Raw genomic sequence first — 18,473 nt, 5'->3', positions numbered from 1 at the left:
AAACTGAGTTAGAGCAAACAGTGCATCCTTAGGCAGTATAATAATGCATGTATTCTGTAATTACCTCGTGCAAAAGAGTCTATTTTTCTTCTCCAAACATTTAATGACTGCAAATATCTCAGTTACTCTGTGTCTGGATCAGCTTTCCATGCTTTTTTTAAAAGGAAGATTTTTTTTTCCTAAGTAACATATTCAATCATTGGCTTTTATCTGTGTTATACTTAAATACATCTATAACAGACACTAAAAGAACAGTCAGATGCCATTATTGCACTACACAGCTTAGATTATATCAGATAAAATAACTGTTGTTGCTGTTATTGTTTTTACTCTGAATTTGTTGTGTTCAAATCACAGGTGAGAGGATAGCAAACCAGTTTAGTCCAGTGTTTTAAGTGGTATTTTCATACCAACTGTTTATGTTGGTTTAAGCTGAAGAACTTCCAGTCATCCCACTCCACAGAATCTCTCAGCTATACTAAATCCACACGTTAAATCCCCCACATCAGTGAGTAACGTCATTGTTTGCATTCATACTTTTGTTCTGGTTGACTTTCATTGCTCTGAACTGCTCTTTTTGGAACTGGAGCTCATTAAATTATGAGGAGAAGTTAATTTCACTGAAATGCTGTCACATTTTGAAAGTATACACATTGTCAGTGCTGTGAAAACTGCATTTGTGTAGCGTACAAGGGCAAAATACGATATATACACACAAACAAACAAAAATGAATGACAACAACTCAATGAATGTAGGCATTTAGACGCGGTCAAGATGACCCCCTGAAACTCAAACTGAGCCAATTCTGAGGATCAGAATTGGGAAGAAAGGTCGTTTAAGAGATTCTGAATGTGGCATCTGAGTATTTCAGAATGGGATTATAATGGGATTTTCTAACAAAACCACCTCTTTTTTTGTCTATTTGTTTTTCAGAAGTGGCCCAAAAAGGAGAAAATATTCTGTGTGTGGAAGTTCCTGGCTCTAAAAGCCTTTTTTGGTGCCAGAGGTTAGAGGAGAATGGCCAGACTGCTTCACGCTGATAGGAAGGCAACCTCATGGTGCGGGGGATATTTTCTTGGCGCACTTGGGTTCCTCAGTGCCAACTAAACCCCACAGCCTACTTGAGTGTTGTTGTTGACCATATCCATCCCTTTATAACTACAGTCTACCCATCTTCTGATAGCTGCTCGCAGCAGGATAATGCTCCATCTCACAAAGTTCTCACAAATCATCTCAAACTGGTTTCCTAAACACGACAGTGAGTTCACTGTTTTAGTTCAGAGCCACTTTATTAGACTGGGTAACCAGTCTCAGTCTAATAAAGCACCTTTGGGATGTGGTGGAATTGGATATTCTCATCATTCATTACTATGATGCATAGTTACACTTCTGGAAGGCGACACATCAGGCTGCAGGGTCGAGCACAGAGCTGTTTTGTACTACAGTGTAACGTTTTAAAGAGTCCTGGTATTTCCATTCTCAGTGTCTCCTTGAGGTCAAAGGCAGCATCAACATATTTCCAATGTTAGTTCAGCATATTAAGCCAATCAAAGTCAACAATACACATTTATGTGGAAGAATTACAGGTTCAGATCAGATTGTATTAGTATCACTATTGCTCAGCTTTCACGTACAATTTATGAAAAATCAACTAACTTAAAAGTTTAGTTCTTCAGTGTCTCCTGACAACTCACAGCAGAGCTGCCAACATGTGGGCACTGGCACTGCCTCAGTGAAGCCACAGCCACATCACAAGGCATTCAGTGGGCCAACAGAGGCTTCACTATCCCCCTTTTCCAAAATCATGGCTTGGCTTTCCAAACACTTCCCAGAGGACCAATAGTTGATGAAACAAGTAGGAATAACTGTCCAATCATAACTTCTCTCCAGCATACAGATACCATCTTAAAACCATAAATTACTAAAGCTGTGAGGGCGGAGGTGAGACAAGTGAGAAAAGTAGGAGTGGGGATTTTGTGGCAGTAAGCGTTCACTCAGCTATTATCTGAGCCATGATTCTATCAACAGTGCTGACAGATAAATATTACACTCCACATCTTGCTCAATTAGTGTCACACAAATTCTGGACAATCACCACTCTAAAAACTATTACAGGATGGCAGGTCTGACAGATAGAAAACCTGAAAATTCTGCGTTTATAGACCTGACAAGAATATTTATCTTCGCGAGACTGAGATTACAAAATGATTTTATTTCGATATTGGAGAAGAAAATGGAAGCTGTGGAAAGCTGACACTGCTATCATTTGAAACAAAGGCCTGAGGGTAAAACACAGCTCCCTGAATGAGGCTCTATAGAGCTGCTCACAACACTAATGATCCAATAACCTGTTTGAGAGCACTGAAATGTTATTCAAGGAATATTACATTAAAGACCAATAAAGATGCCAGCTGCCTCAATCAGACATAAAAATATGAAATTATCTCAAGGAATAAGAAGCCTTTCAGCTCTAACGTGAAAGGCTTTCTATTAATGTCATCGGGACTATTTAAAAGTCTTGAGCCAACCCTCATTTCTTACTGTTTTTCTACAAAAATTGGAAATAGGCGGGGCAGTTTATTGCAAACATACATGGGAATACAATGTATAAGGCCAAAAAGGAATTTGTACATTTCTAACAAGCTTGAAAGTCCATATTTGGTATCATATATTAATATTAATTCACATTTGACCACCTATATTCTCAACAAGCTTCCTTGTAATTTCTTTAAATCATCTTCAGGAATAGTTCTCCAGGCTTCTTTAATGACATTTAAAGCTCCTCTTTGGATGTTGGCTGCCTTTGATTCTGTTCTCTGTCAAGATGATCCAACACTACCTTAATAAAGTTGGGAAGGCCAATCCATGACTGATAGGGTTCCACTGTGTGGTTTTTCTATTCAGGTATGCTTTTACTGCACTGGAAGTGTGTTTAGGATGAGTGATCCAGCCATCCTCATCCGCTTATCCTTCTCAGCACTGGAGCCTATCCCAGCTGTCGTAGGGCGAGAGGCGGGGTACACCCTGGACAGGTCGCCAGTCTGTCGCAGGGCTAACACACAGAGACAGACAACCATTCACGCTCACATTCACACCTATGGGCAATTTGGATTAATCAATTAACCTATCCCCCTTAACTGCATGTCTTTGGACGGTGGGAGGAAGCCAGAGTACCCGGAGGGAACCCACGCAAACACAGGGAGAACATGCAAACTCCACACAGAAAGACCTGATGGTGGAATTGAACTCAGGACCTTCTTGCTGTGCGGCAACAGTGCTGACCACCGTGCCACCGTGCTAGTAGAATGATGAAAAATTAAATTGCTGTCAATCAGATGCTTTCCAGATAGTATGGTGAATGCTTCCATTGGGTTTTATTTTTTTTTATCTGGGTACTGTATTACTGTAATGGCAGTGTGTTTGGAATCACTGTCATGCTGAAAAATGAGACCATTGCCAGTCAGATGCATTCCAGATAGTATTGCATGGTGATGGCTGAAACTGAGTTTCAACCCATAACAGAGCCCCCACTGTGTTTTACAGATGGCTGCACACACTCATTGCTATACCTCTGTGCTGACCTCCTCTATACACACTGACAGCAATTCAAACCAAACATTTCCAAATTCAATAGACTGCTCCATAAGGTCTGCTACCACTGATTTTCAGTCCATTTCTTCTGTAATTTAGCAAATTTCATCTTTTTCCTCCCTGTTTTCCTTGGCTACCATGAACAGTAGACGGAAAAGCTGATAGGCCAGATGTAATGCAATAAGCTTTGTGTTATTGCAGCAGGTGCTTTGCTGAGTTGTCTGTTATGTGCAGACACAACACTGGTCCATCCTTAGAGTTAGGTTTTTGTGTTTGAATGATACACAGGTCAGTGTCAACTGACTTAAAAAAAAAAAAAAAAGCCTAGCACTGTATGTATAATGACAAACAGCATTTGAAAACTGTGCACATCTAAAGTTGTCTCCTTTTTGCCTCTGTTGAGCCACAGATACCGAGGGATGTGTGTTTTTGAGAAAGACTATGGCAAAAAAAAATACTATTATTTCCTGTGATGTAGTTTGGCACAAAGGAGGTGTGCAATAATTTCTCTAAATCAGTTCACATTAAAGGCTTTTGGTAGTTTCTAGTTATTCCTTCTACAAATCTTTGAGAGCCATACAAGAGACATGTGCTTGATGACAGCTTGCACCACCCAAATCACCACATTCATCATTCCTTCACTGAGAGCTTTCACAAAGACCTTGTCCAACCTCCATAACCTTTGTTAGATAGCATCTTTGAAAAGAAACAAGTCTGAAATGTCAAGCTGCACTCAGGTCTGGAGATTTGCCATGTCCAAATTTCTTATCTGCGATCAGACAGGACAAGTCTGAGTGACAAACATGCAGTCCTTTTTGTTCATTTGCCGCTGTAGACTGACGGACACTGATCTTGGAACAGATTACATATTTTTCTCACTCACTTGCTGCCCACACGTCTCGTCACTTTTCGTGCTCAGTATTCATAAGGGGAGGATCTTATCACGTTTGGTCTGGGCAGAGTGGATGCGAAGGACAGGATCGACAGTACAGGTCACTGAAAAAGTCTCGCAAGCTTTAAGTGTTTCCTGTGTACATGAAACGTATGCAACAGCAAAATGGACTAAAACTAAACAGTAGCCTATGTGAGGTTTTTTTCTTAAAAGATTTTACCCTTTTTTCCCGCACAGTCGCTGCATATGCATACCAAACAGGCCCCCAGGAACAAAATTCCCATTACAAACTGGACACGTGTTATCTTTCTTAAGCACACGGTGAGCCTCGGTGAAAATACAAGACCAACAGAAGAGAAACTGGCTTCGATGTAACCGTCATCAATCAAAGCTACACCGATCGGTGGATGGGCAAAGAGGCGAAGATGAGATTGTCCCGCTGTTTACAGATCAGCTTAGAGAACAAGTGGGTGATATAATTAGGTGACACCTGCAGTGATTTGCTCAGGCATGCAGAGCAGCGTTAGTGTTTGGGTTATGTGTTCCAAGGCACATTAAAATGAGGCTGTCATATTTACAGAGGCAGCGCCTGTGAAAGGGTAGACAATTATGAGCCGTGAACCAGGAAAACCCTCAGTGAAGCAGCTTGTGCAATCAACCATGGAGTGCCGTGGGGTGACTGATATTGAGGACTTACTTTGTAGACAGCACGCTCTGCAAGGTGCGTGCGCATGCATGCATTTATAGGAATTTGCAATATTTAACCCTTTCAAACTCTGCATACACATTATAACTGTAGGAAAGACAAAAATGACTCAACTGTTTCAGACTCATATAGGAAGTGACGATTCATTCTGTCTACTGAGTATAATCCAAATGTGTATTTATGTGATATTCAGCAATTTACCTAGTAGTTTTTTAATATTCTGTAAATGGTCAGTATGTTATTCAAAACTGTGTAGTTAGTGTATGAATAGTGTACAGAATTTCATGCTACAGTATTGTGCAAAACTCTTGAGCCACCCCTCATTTCTTTATATTTTGCTTTCTTTTTTAGAGTGCTTGACCAATAGTTCTCCAGGCTCCAGGCCCTTCACTTGATCCAGCTGCAGGTCATTGAAGCCTCATTAGAAATTCTTTCAGTGGAGGCGTGGATGTCAAGAAGCCATTCTTAAGAAAGCAATACATGGGAAGTATGCCAGATTACACAAGAAGTGGACTGAAAATCAGTGGGAACAGATCTTTGTTGTCAATGCATCAATAAGAGTTCAAGACACGTTGGACACACTGTCATGGTTTCTGGCTGTATTTCAGTCAGTGGTGTTGGACAAAATTGATGAAGTTTTGAATGTAGAAAAGTATCATAGATTTTGATCCACCATGCAATACTATCTGGAAAGTGCCTGATTGGCAACATCTTCATTTTTCAGCATGACTATTATTCCAAACACACTGCCAAAACACACAATGGAACACTATCAGTCATGGATTGGCCTCCCCAGAGCCCGAACTTCAGCATTAGTGAGGCAGTGTGGGATCATCTTGACAGAAAAAAAGGCAGCCAACATCCAAAGAATAGCTTTGAGTGCCCTTCAAGAAGACTGGAGAACTATTCCTGAAGACTATCAAATCTGTAATCTAATAAAAGCGTGTGTTTATAGGGGAAAGAGATAAAGAATCCACAAGAAAGCTTGTATAGGAGGGTTCAGACAATGTTGTAGAATAGAGGTGGTCATACCAAATACTGAATTTCAAGCTCATAAAAATTGAACAAACTTTGTTTTAACTTATATATAGTATCTCCATTTTTAATTTGCAAATTTCAGTAAATTGATGCACCAATTTTCCGAGCAAGATATGAAGAAATGCACAATACTGTATGGTCACATCTACCTAAAGGAAATGCAAAAAATAAATACTCTGGGATCTGATGCTTTTCCTGTGGGCTGTAGTTTGTTTTTTGATCTGGACCTTCTTACTTATTTTATGTCTTTTTGTAAATGTCAAGTTAAATTACTCAACAACTGATGTAATATGAATGTAGTAACATTGTTCTATTTTAGAGATGGTATTTTGGTACTTCACATGTTTGAGCTTTTTATTTAGAAACAAATGCAGAGCTGCGATGTGGCTTACCGTGATGATGTGCACTGCTGTACTGAGCACTGTTACACATGCACTGAGAGCACATGAACAAGAGAAACTGTCTTTATCATCATTCTGAGTTGTTGGGTGGTGGCAAAAATACATCTGTGTATGTGGAGACACCATCAATCTACTGCAGGTATGTGAGTTGGGCTCTTTGGTTATTTTCTGAAATATGGGTGTGTGGCCTCAGCGACATTCACAGGAAATGCGTTTTCCGCTACCCACTACATCTGCTGTGCTATGGCGATGCCTCATCATTCAAGGTTGGATGGCTAGTAAACACATACGCTCGTCCTCCCCCATTTTCCCACCTGAATCAGTTCTGTCCAGTCCAATTCACCAACTCTGAAAGTTACAAACATGCCCCAGGAAGACCTTACTTTTAAAGGTAATGAGCCAATTCAGGAAGCAAACCTTACTTGTTATTATTTTTTGTTAGTCTGATGTAACAAAGAACGCTTTCCTGCATTTTAGAGGATTGCATGTTTCACAGTGTTTCCATGCAAAAAAACGAAAAAATGCAAATTCTATCCATAGCATGGTGTCAAATAAGGAAGAAGGGGAGAAAGACCTACAAATTGCTCAAATACTTGACCAACCAGATCATAAAGGGTGCTGAAATTTCGCTCCAAGAAACTAAAGCAGAATAAAAGAAAAGGCAACATGTTGAGTGATGGGTCGGAAATTCCCTTTGGAGGCAATAAGCCTATAAATGAAAGACATTCATTTTCTCAACAAAACGGCAGCCATCTCTCTCCACAGCAGAACCACTAGATCTTTATCAAACTCCCAATTCATTCCACATGATTAGTTGTAGTGAAGAAGGGAAAGGTCAAAGGCATTGTCTGCAGGTGGACAGTAATACAAAGCTCAGGACAGCGTGCTACAGGAGATAACATTGAAATCCTCCTTTCTGAGCCTCTGCAATATTAGCTCCTCCGCGGCTATCTGTCGGCTCACTGTGGACAACACGTGAGGCCAAAGAGCAGGACTCGAGTTGTCTTTGCACAGCCAGCCTGTCATCTGATTTATGACGCACCATCCTTTCAGCAGCAGCAAAGTGCCAGTCAAGCTGAGCTTTGAGTGCAAAGGTCAATGGAGAACATGCATTAGCAGGAACAGTAAAAAGAGACCAAGGGTGGCATAAAATGGCAGACAGAATACGGGACGGCTGGAGCCACTGTCCAAAGGATGAGATATGACAAGCACAGTTCAGCAGAAAGAAAAGGATGCTGAGAAGAAATCGATATAGAAGGCTGTTCCTAAAAGGAATCATCAAGGTGGGTATAAATTTATTTAGCAGGATGTGGAAAAGTGATGAGTAGTGCATGAGCTATTGTGTCAAAGCACTGCAAATACTAAACTTTCTGGGTTATAGAGAGCACGCATTGTGTTGAAGCTATTAAGCGCCAAATCAAATATTTATAGTACTGCTGAGTTTGCTACTCAAACAGACACTGATTTGATGGATCGTATCAAAGCAAAAACACGAGAACCCAGTTTATATTCAACAGCAAGACAGAATGAGGAGACTGGGCTACTGAATTTCAGGTTAATGCTTATATTTCTTTCTCTCCTTTCAGTCGTGTAAACTTAACTGGCTGACACTTTATTCCTGTGTTTGCTTCAAAGTGTATCTTCATTCACCTGTAATTAGAAATAAACTCTGATAAATGAGTCCCAATAAATCTCATATCCTGCGTTGCGAGTTCGGTAGTGACAATTCTGGCTAGGGATGCTTACAACCATCTTTGCACTACTGCATGCTGCAGGGCATGCATGCTTGATCATATTCCTGATTCTCCAATTAGGAAAAAACAAATACAAACAATTGACTTTTGCCCTGAAAGCCAGGATAAATAATTATGCCATAAAGTATCTAATGAAAAAAAATCTGTATTAAATAAACATATCCACTTAATATTCCAAGCAAGGGGATCTCCTGAGGCGACGCTTGGTTGAGGTGTTAATAATCTCGCACTGCTAAATATTCTGGTATTCAATACTGCTTCATTTCTAGTTAATTGTGTGGAGACATCCCCTGCCATAACAGTATTAAATGTGAGGAAATAATTTATGAAAGCTGTTTGGTCCACAGATCTATGAAGCGTATCAGATATCATTTAGCAGCGGAGCATCCAGTAGAATAATGTTTTATCGAACCCAGAGATACACTTACAAATCAAAAAAATGTTCATCGTGCATAGTGAGCGATTTAATATCACGGGCGAACATGAACCGGAGTTCATTGCTGAAGAATTTCCTGCTAACAGTGGGCTGTCACAGTGGCACAACAATAAATAGCACCACAAGCAGGTACTGCGTTATATTAAGAGGTGGTAAAATTATGTGAGAATGCACAAACTGAGAAAACCGCCACAACGACAACATGAACGTGCAGTTAGTCTGCATTTTTCATGAGCTTACTCTTCATTTCTGGGGATAAAAGGTCTAAATAAGCAACAAGACCACTATATCTGCTATATTTTGGTAAAACCATAATCTGAGTGAGCACTATAATCTTGTCACAGTATACTGCAACCAAATTTTTCTTAACTTGCTTTAATTTCCTATTATAAAATAATTGTGCCAATCTGTTAGCAAAATGGCTTTTTTGTATTAGGGAATAAAACTTGATTTAGCTTTAACATTTATCATGGGGCTTTTATCAATGCCTGGAGGCAAGCATGTAATGAATGCACTGAATATAATCCCCTTCATACAGTTCTACACTGTGCACAGTCCACTATAATTTATTAACATTTCAGTGTGATAATGAGCTTTTCCCCATGTTGTTGTTGGAATCAATTCATAATTTTACAAAACATGAGCATAAACTCGGACTATTTCCCACAACGTCTGCCTCTCCTTACCCCAAACCCCCACAGATGGCCGCCCCTCCATAAGCCTGGTCCTGCTGGAGGTTTCTTCCTGTTAAAAGGGAGTTTTTCCTTCCTCCCGTTGCCAAGTGCTTGCTCATAGGGACTAGTCTGATTGTTGGTGTTATGTCTCTGTTATTGTAGGGTCGTTATCTTACAATGTAAAGCACTTTGAGGCAACTGTTGTTGTGATTTGGCTGAATTGAATGAACCAAAAGCAAAACCCAAACACAGAACAAACAGATATAAACATTCAAACACAAATGTGTGAAAGGAGGAGCTAGGGTGGAGGTGGGTTGCAAAGAGGCTTGCAGATACATGAGATTTACCAATTAGATGAGTAAAGGTTCTATGTTCTAAAACTTCTAAGTAAAAAGGAAGGAGAGGTGATTTCTAAATGTTCTGCGTGAACCAAAGAGGCTTAACTCTACTTTTCCTTAATATGTGAACAGATTGTGAACAGGTTCCAAAACCAAAGACCAAGCTTAAGGCTTTTAGTTGGAAAAAGTAGATTTTCAAGAGGAACATGAGATTATACTTTGTTTCCTCATGGAGGCCATACAGATTCCAGCACTTACAAGCATTTGTTTCTACATACAGCTCAGCTCCAAAAAACGCTTAAACCTCATCTTCCCTTTTACAAATGTGCCTGCAGGATGATCCCCAAAACAAACGAAAGCATCATACATTCATGATTTTCCGAATCAATCATTAGTAGCTCTCTCATTGCAGAGATTGATGACAGAGTAAAACTGAAGCCTGTGGAATCATCCCTAACAGAGTTTAATTCAGTGGAAAGCCACAAGGCACAACAATATTTCTCTGATACCTGTCTGAGGCTCCGGGCTATTATCAAAAATTATAATAAATTGCAGATTTTTTAATATTCCTTCACTGAATAATATAGAGCTAGATTTGTGAAAAATATGTCGAGAAAGTAAGATGAAGGCAATAAGGAGCACATTACTCATGCTATGAAGAGGACTAAATATTTTTTTTAAAAAAGAGAGAGAAATCTTACATATTCCACTTTATTTAATGTGCTCTATACAAACATGAGCCTCCCTTTGCTTTGTGCCCACATTATAAAAGTTAATAACTGTCACATCAACACGTGCTGTTCTAACAATATTTAAATGCTTTGTATTTTGTTTAAAACTCACACTGTAGTATGCTACTTTAGGTTTTACATTTGGTTTCAATTTAAGTTTAAGTGCCCTCCTGATGTTTCATTTTCTATCTACAGAGCTTTATTACTGCACCCACTTGCTACATTACTTGCATTTATATGGTTGCACTGCACTTTGTTAGGCTGGTGTGCAAGAGCAAGATAAGAAAATTTATGTTCTTCTTACCAATTACTGCCCATTAAATCACACAGCTGGAACTGTTGGAAAACTGAATCCGCCTGATAGATACTGGTTTGTTTTTACTAGAGAACCTGGCTTTGCCTCTAGCTTCCAATCCTGGACTCATTAGTACTGAGTGGTGAGGCTGACTGTGAACTCTGGTTCCCTCTACTGGCACATCTGCTAAACATGCACGTCAAAGAGAACATTTTTACATAGGCTCAACTGTAAAACCATATTAAAAATGTGAGCTTATCACAGAGAATAGTTATGGGCTTTTTAATGGACTGGAAATACTCACAGTGGTATAAACATACAAATAATGTACAATAATAACTGTTCTCTGTGTTTATTATGTTGTCAGATTCTCTGGTACACAAAACCATTGTAATACACTCTTTTATTATCCATAAAAGCTACACAATGTAATAAAAAACACACATAAACAAAACACATATCTAAAAGCCGTGTCATGGCAGCTTGAAAGCCAGTGATTAAACATCTTTATGTATTTTTTTCCAAACACAGTACTGTGTTTGTCTGACTCCAAGAAATCATGTTTTATAATGCAGCCAAGCACATTAGAGCACTCGCTTAGCAAATATTATTAGGATGCAAATACATGTCCTCTCCATTATTCATCCACTATAGACCAGAGTAGTTTCCTCTGTGAATCCGAACCATGTGCTGTATAAAAAATATAAAAAAATGTGGCCACCATATATACAGTTTTAGATCGATAGATAGATCAGCATAAAGAATAAAAGTAGTATAACCTACAATACAAAACAACCTTGTTTAAAGTACCACAGGCGCACAATGAATAATTTATTATGTCAGGTGGTGCAAAACTCAAATTTATACACAACAGTGATAAAACAAGAAAATAAGTTAAAGGAAAGAATGTGCAAAAACAGAATTCAAGCAAGTCGCATTAATAAATAACATGCGCACTTGTCTTCTTCTTTCAGCTGCTGCCTTCAGGGGTCGCTACAGCGCCTATCTGCACCATTCACCCTATCTCTAGCATCCTCCTCTGTCACACCAACCCTCTCCATGTCCTCCTTCACTACATCCCTGTGGTTTTCCTCTTTTCCTCATAACTGGCAGCTCTATCAACATCCTTTGAACAGTATACCCACTATCCCTCCTCTGTACATGTCCAAACTAACTCAGTCTTGCCTCTCGAACTTCGTCTCCAAACTGCTCAACCTGAGTTGTTCCTCTGATGAACTCGTTTCAAATCCTGTCCATCCTGATCACTGTCAATGAAAACCTTAACATCTTCAGCTCTGCTTCCGTCTTTTTGTCTGTGCCGCTGTCTCCAGATCATACATCATACAGCTTTCTGTGACTTTCTGTTTCTTGTGCATCATCAGTTGCTCTGGATGGTTGATGCCAGGTATTTAAACTCATCTACCTTCACCAGCCCTGCCTGTCTCCCTCTTATTCACACATGTATTCTCTCTTGCTTCAATAAATATCATGTAACCTGTAAATCTTATAATCTTGGGACACAGTCTACCAACCCAGCAACCCACAGCAGGTGAGACCTGTGGCATGAGGGGTGCACTGTGTTCAACGAAGGTGAGAGCATACATTATTCCATCCAACACATGAAAATAATTTGTCCTCCTGAAGTCTAAGAGTCTAATTTACACATGGTAATGGCTATGGCAGCATGTACTGGCAGTGTGTTTACAGAGTCACAGCTGATGAAAGCCACACCTTCAGCAGCAGCCATGTAAATGGCTGCCCTTGTCAGCTGTCACGTCCCACTGCACTGGTGACACACCGCTGTCACTCACTGTCACACCACCGAAGAGAGGCACAGAGACTGAAAAGAGCCATTTGGGTCTGGCTGTGTTGCGAGTCTATTTTTATCCAAAACCCATCAAGTGGGAGAGTGCCACAGAGTAATAATCAGCTCTACAAATTCCTGTTATATTTCCTGGTTTATTGTTGGCTTGGTTTTGGAGAGAGCATGTCAAGTTAAAAAAAATCCAGTCCTTTGTTTTGGTTGGACCTTTGAAAAGGCACTCATACGGGACACTTCTTTGCTTTTATGGCAATATTTTCACACAGACTTTTAGTAGAGGGTGTATCGAAACAATCATCCAATTTCTAAGTGCTTTAATTCAGCAGCCATTGAAGGGTAACGATTGAAACATGTTAGAAAGAGCTACTTTCACATGGTTGCTGGTAAGTAGTATTACAAGAGCAGCAGCTGCAGTAAGCGTGGACCCAAAAATATGGGATGAGTTTGACTATCTACCTGCTGATTTTAAAGTTATTTTAAAGTCATATCCCCGAATTTGATTTTTGGTGACATAAATCATCTCCATGTTTCTTTAACGAACCTAAAAATACATTCTTTCTTCTGATTGGTTGAGTTCGCTATCGACCACAAACAAACTGCATGAGACATAAATGGGATTTTCTCACAGTCCCACGTGTGAATGTGACTGTTGCTGTTGGCGTGCTTCAAGCGGGTGTTCGTGTCATGAAAAACATGGAGGGAACATTAAAAGTATAAGTGGAACAAGCAAGTACTTTTAATTTTGAATTGTCAAACGTTGGCAAACATTGGTCCAACACTGGCAACCGACTGCTTTTATTCTGGCTGGTCTGAAGATGTTTGCCTTTCGCAGCCATAAGGCAAACAGCTTGGCAGCCTGTACAGTAAGTGGAGCTTATAAACAACAGGTGGTCTTCTGTGCCGGAGAGACCCAGCTCCTCAATATTAGATTCACACTTTGGTGGGAAAGATTCAGCATGGCACCTTGACAAATCTCCAGTGGGCGAGGGTTCAATCATTGTTCCCTCCTAAGCCAGGAGAAAGCGAACACCAAAAACAAAATGAATCATGAAGCAAAGGCATCTTTGAGAGTCGCCGCAACCAACAAGAAAAATTCAGCTGAACATAAATCACTGCTTTTCTACTTCAGTACCTGAATTAGTGAAAACTTTTCATCCTTAAAATGAAAAGAACAGGATTTCATCTGGATTTGAACCCTTTATGTTTCCAGCTAACGAGAGAAAAGCAAATGTCACTGTAGCAGTTTAAAGCCCCAACTATAAATTCCAGGTTCTCAGCACCAGAATGAAATCCAGTCCTCATCATCGTCTCTCTCTCTCTCTCCTCTCTCTCTGTCTCTCATTTGGATAAATAAGTTAAACGACCCACAGATGATGCAAGCTTTCACGCCCAATTAAATTTCATTTCAATTTAATAAACAAACCATCAAAGTGGAGGCGCAAATGTCAAGAACCTGCAAAGACTACCGGGTGTAAAATGAAATCCTAAAATTACATTGAGACGCAATGAAAAGGAATACAGTCAAATTATAATATTTGGCTGTGTGTGATGTATGAGTCATCACGACTGTTAAACCAATTAGCGGCAAAGTCAGGTGACTCAGAGAGATGCAACATATTCAATGAAAATAGCTTGAAGGGCGGACGCAGAGGCTGTCGAGGACTTCCGTTTGACGAGCAACAGACAACAAAGTTGACCTTATAAAGTCCACAGAACACAATCACACAGCGAGGAGACAGACTTGAAAATATAGCATTCATCTGAGCCTCTAATGCTCACACACAGCCTGTAGCATTAGGTATGTTTTCAGGACATTTGCAAAAGGAGTCAGACTTGTACTGAATACTGTGTGTGTCCACTATCACACGTTTTAACCATCAAAACACAAACATGTCAACATTTTTTAAATCTATGTAAGAGGACCTTCACTGTCGCACAGCAGGTAGTCTTACTGTAATAAACTACACTCTGCTTTTACAAACTTTCAGCAACAAGTGGGTGAATGCTAGGAGAGAAATGATTGAGCTGTTCGCTTACCATCATAGCCAGATTCCAACAAACCAAACTGCTCCAGCACCTTGACAAACAGGACCACGACTACGAGCACGGCGATCATTTCCAGTCCCTCCAAGTTCATAGTCAACATGTCGGACAGGTCATAGGGTGCCCATGGCCAACGATGCAGAGCTCAGTGTTCAGCACTGTCAGCAGGCCATTTAACTCCACTTAAGAGCCCTGCATCTCTGGCTCTGATGAGAAACCGGCACAAGTCAGGGAGGGAGGGAGGGGGAGAAGAAGCATGTGGAAAAGAAAGGGGGGGGATAGAGTGGCAACGCTAAAGATGAGGGGGCGTGAGGAAATGGAAAAAGAGGCAAGGAGGGAAGGGCGAGGAGAAGGGATGAACCTGATCGTTGTGACAAAGATAAATGACAGACAGAAGGGTAAAAGAACGAGACGGTGAGCCACTAGTTGCTGTGGGATGTGAAGCACTGCTTAGGTTTAGGTGTGCTCACATCAAAAGCGCAGACATTTTTATACATTTTTTCTTGCTAATGCATAAGAGACAATCGTTACCTGTCAACATAATCCTAATTTTACACACAAACACGATGGATGGCTAATTTAATCATTAATACTCATTTCTATAAGCTTCAACGATAGACTACATACAAAAGGAGGATCTAGGTTGCTTTGCTCTGTTCTGTTTTGAAGGCTCAACTATTTACCAGCTAATGCTAGCTAGCTGGTTATCAGGCTGCAACCATCAACTGTGGTTGTGTTGCACAGACAAATATCAATACTAGTGCAGACCTGGTAAAAGGTTCCAATAACACAAACATGAAGTCAAGAAGTCGCAAATCACTGACTTCAGTGTCTCTGCAGACAGTGACACTGTCACTGACACCCAGTCAAAGCGGCCATAACCTAATTCTTACAGTTTGAAATGTTGGGTTACAAAGGAGATTAACCCCTGCATGTGTTTTCTCACACAGAGTCGCCCGATTGTTGGGGTTTCGCTCCATTATTGTAGTGTCTTTCCTTATAAAACACTATGAGGTGACCATTGTTGTGATTTGGCACCATATAAATAAAACTGAATTTAATTAAAAGTTTAATTAGAGTTGTTGGATTTTTTCTGTTATTTACTTTCATGCTCTTGGTTTTTATTTACAAGTTTCTTTAACATGTTTCCCAGCCGTCCCCAGTGTTTCCCCCTCATGCAGAGTTGATTTGTATATTTGTGTGTGTAATGCTTTCATTTGTTGGTTACTTCCTGTTTTGTTTTGGCAGTCATCTGTTTCCTGTGTCTTGCATTTACTCACTATTCTTATTGGTTTCACTTGCTTTGTGTTACCATTCTGTGCCCAGTCCCCAGATTAAACCTTTGTGTAAACCATAAATAGTTCTTTGTCTCTGTGGTTGTGTACCTGCCACATGTGTTTGCTCTCCTCGTGTGCCTCTGGCTATAGTTTGCTTTTCCATACTTTTTTTCGCTTTGCCCTTTGGATTTCATGTTTTCCTTTATGGACTTTTGCAACAGCCTAATTAAACGTCTTGCCTTTTGTTAAACCCCGCCTGCCTTTCGGGTCTGCGTTTTGGGTCCTCGACTTTTACACAGTCTGCATAAACTGAAGATTGTGACAGACGGTCTTGACCTTTCTTAAATGCCACTTATGAAAAAGACAGCATGATAGAACCATGAACAATGGCCACATTGTGCTTCGCTTTCTAACCCATGCTGCAATCATTTATGCGACTGTCTTTAATAGACAAAACTTTTCTATAAGTATTGAATTTGCGTGATTTTACTCTTTTTTCACTTTCCCTGAAAAAAATAATTCAGTAGTTTAATAATTAATTATAAAGGACTATACAAAACGCCTGTGTTAATTAGAGGTGATATCAGGGTTAATCAAGGCATTGACAAATCACAAATACTTGCCACAATCGAGAGAAATGTGATACTGACAACCTCAACTAATCAAAAGCGGGAAAAGCAGAGTGATTGTCTGAAAATCATGGCAAATTGCTGTAGTGATTTTCTTGACATAAGAAGACTGCAAATCACCCAAGTGATGATGTGAAAATATTTCCCCTCTTTTCTTTTTTTCAAACTCTGTCAAGGAACTAATAGCATCGTTGATTGAGGCGAGACACCAGAGAAAGTTGGCAGGAGGACTGATGAGTGTAAAATGTCAGCTCATGAAAAAACAAAAACAAAAACATGTGTCTGACCTCACCGTCACCTAGACTTTAAATTAAGAGCAAAACCATAAGGGGCGGATGATAAGCGAGAGGTCAGGGAGAAAGACAACACTGCAGATGAGAGGGCTTTGAGGTTTCTGACTGCGGTCAGCAGTCGATGAGGTCAGAGTAAAGTAATCATCCAGTGTCTCCTGATTCTCTCAGTTCATAGTTGTTGATATCGTTTGTATTGTTTCTCAATATACGATATTACTTATTAATCCAGAAAACAGCCCAATTCCTTCGCTAACAGTGAGTGAATTCCACAATTCATAGTGTGACCTGAATGTGTTTTTAAAATAGGTCATGCAAACTTAGGGCATCGAGCTGCTAAAAACTGATGAAAGGATCATGCAGCTTCTGTCAGATTTCCAAGATGAGCCAAAAAGTGAAATACTTCTTTCCATTCAGAGCAATAGTCACAACTGCCTGGTGCAGAACCGCAGAGATATCATCCTGCATAGGCACTTTTTGCATGTTTAATTAGGGGAAAAAAAGTGACAATGTAGTTCATAATTAAAAGCTGCTCCACAGATAAGGTCCCTTACACACCCTCTCATGGATGGGAGTGATCATTTCCACATTTAATCTTCGCAGCCCGTTGGCTCAAATGAATTGTTAGGACGCTGTTTTGCCATGGAAACAACCGCTCTCTGCTGCGCATGCTATTGGGCAGCTCGTTTATCCCACTATCACTTACTTTCCTTTATTTGTGGCAGCTGGGTAAGAGCCAAATATAGCTCCCAGGTCTTGTGTGTGCATGTATGTGTGTGCACTAGTGTGCTGTCTCTGGACATGACAGGACTGGTAACTGTGTAGCTCTCAGAGAACAGGGGTTGTAAAGGTGAAAAGAAGGTGTGACAGAAGCCCCAGTGACAAAAGTTGTACCCAGACATGAAGAAAAAGAAAGTGTTTTAATCTGGAATTCAATAAGATTTTGCTCCTTTTTTTGTTCTTTCAAATACTAATATCAGACCACAACCTAATCGCAAAGATTATGCCTCCACTTCTCAGCATCTCAGCTCTCCAATCACCTCAGAAACTTTGCTCAGGGTGTAATCAAGGCCCTTGGCTAATGGTAATGAAAATAATCAAGGTCTGTGCATGTCATCAGCACACAGTGTGCGGGATCAATCAGCGTATGATTGGTGATGAAGGTAATTGCCACTGCAGAGGATTGTGGTGTGTTGGATGGAGCATGCACTGTACTGTAGGGGGCAGAGAGCGTCTGCAGCACCTGCAAACTGACAAAACTGCTACAGCATGAAAAACACGGAGCATCACATGAGCAGTGCATCAGTCTAAAGCCATAAAAAGGCAGTGAGCCGTACCCGCTGGGAATTGTGATAATTCTAATTACAACATTACACAAACAGGGAAAAATGATTTAGTGCTGATATTTGAAAACAAACCTGAATTCCTTTATGCCTGCGCAGATTCTTCCTGGAAAACAGTCACATGTTATTATTAAAGGAATACTGATTCTATTTTAGTTTATTCCTGGTGTAGTTCAATCTTGACATGTCTCATGTGTGAAAATACCAACATA

General features: G+C 40.2%; 1 protein-coding gene across 6 annotated transcripts in view; it reads right to left on the bottom strand.

Annotated features, from left to right (window-relative positions):
• The window catches only part of kcnip4a (potassium voltage-gated channel interacting protein 4a), a 147,377-nt gene that overhangs the window by 33,640 nt on the left and 95,264 nt on the right, over window positions 1–18,473 (bottom strand). Inside the window, exon 1 of one of the 6 annotated variants that reach the window (XM_003450328.5) lies at window positions 14,717–14,868. The exons of the other annotated variants lie outside the window; for them this stretch is intronic. Coding sequence (XP_003450376.4) covers window positions 14,717–14,825 — 109 coding nt within the window. The 5' untranslated portion in view covers window positions 14,826–14,868. Of the gene's footprint in view, window positions 1–14,716; window positions 14,869–18,473 lie in introns of those variants that run through there. 6 annotated transcript variants of the gene reach the window in all.

The sequence above is a fragment of the Oreochromis niloticus genome, linkage group LG3 (assembly GCF_001858045.2).
Source record: "Oreochromis niloticus isolate F11D_XX linkage group LG3, O_niloticus_UMD_NMBU, whole genome shotgun sequence".
NCBI classification, from domain to species: domain Eukaryota; kingdom Metazoa; phylum Chordata; class Actinopteri; order Cichliformes; family Cichlidae; genus Oreochromis; species Oreochromis niloticus.
This window is presented reverse-complemented; position numbering and strand designations above follow the sequence as displayed.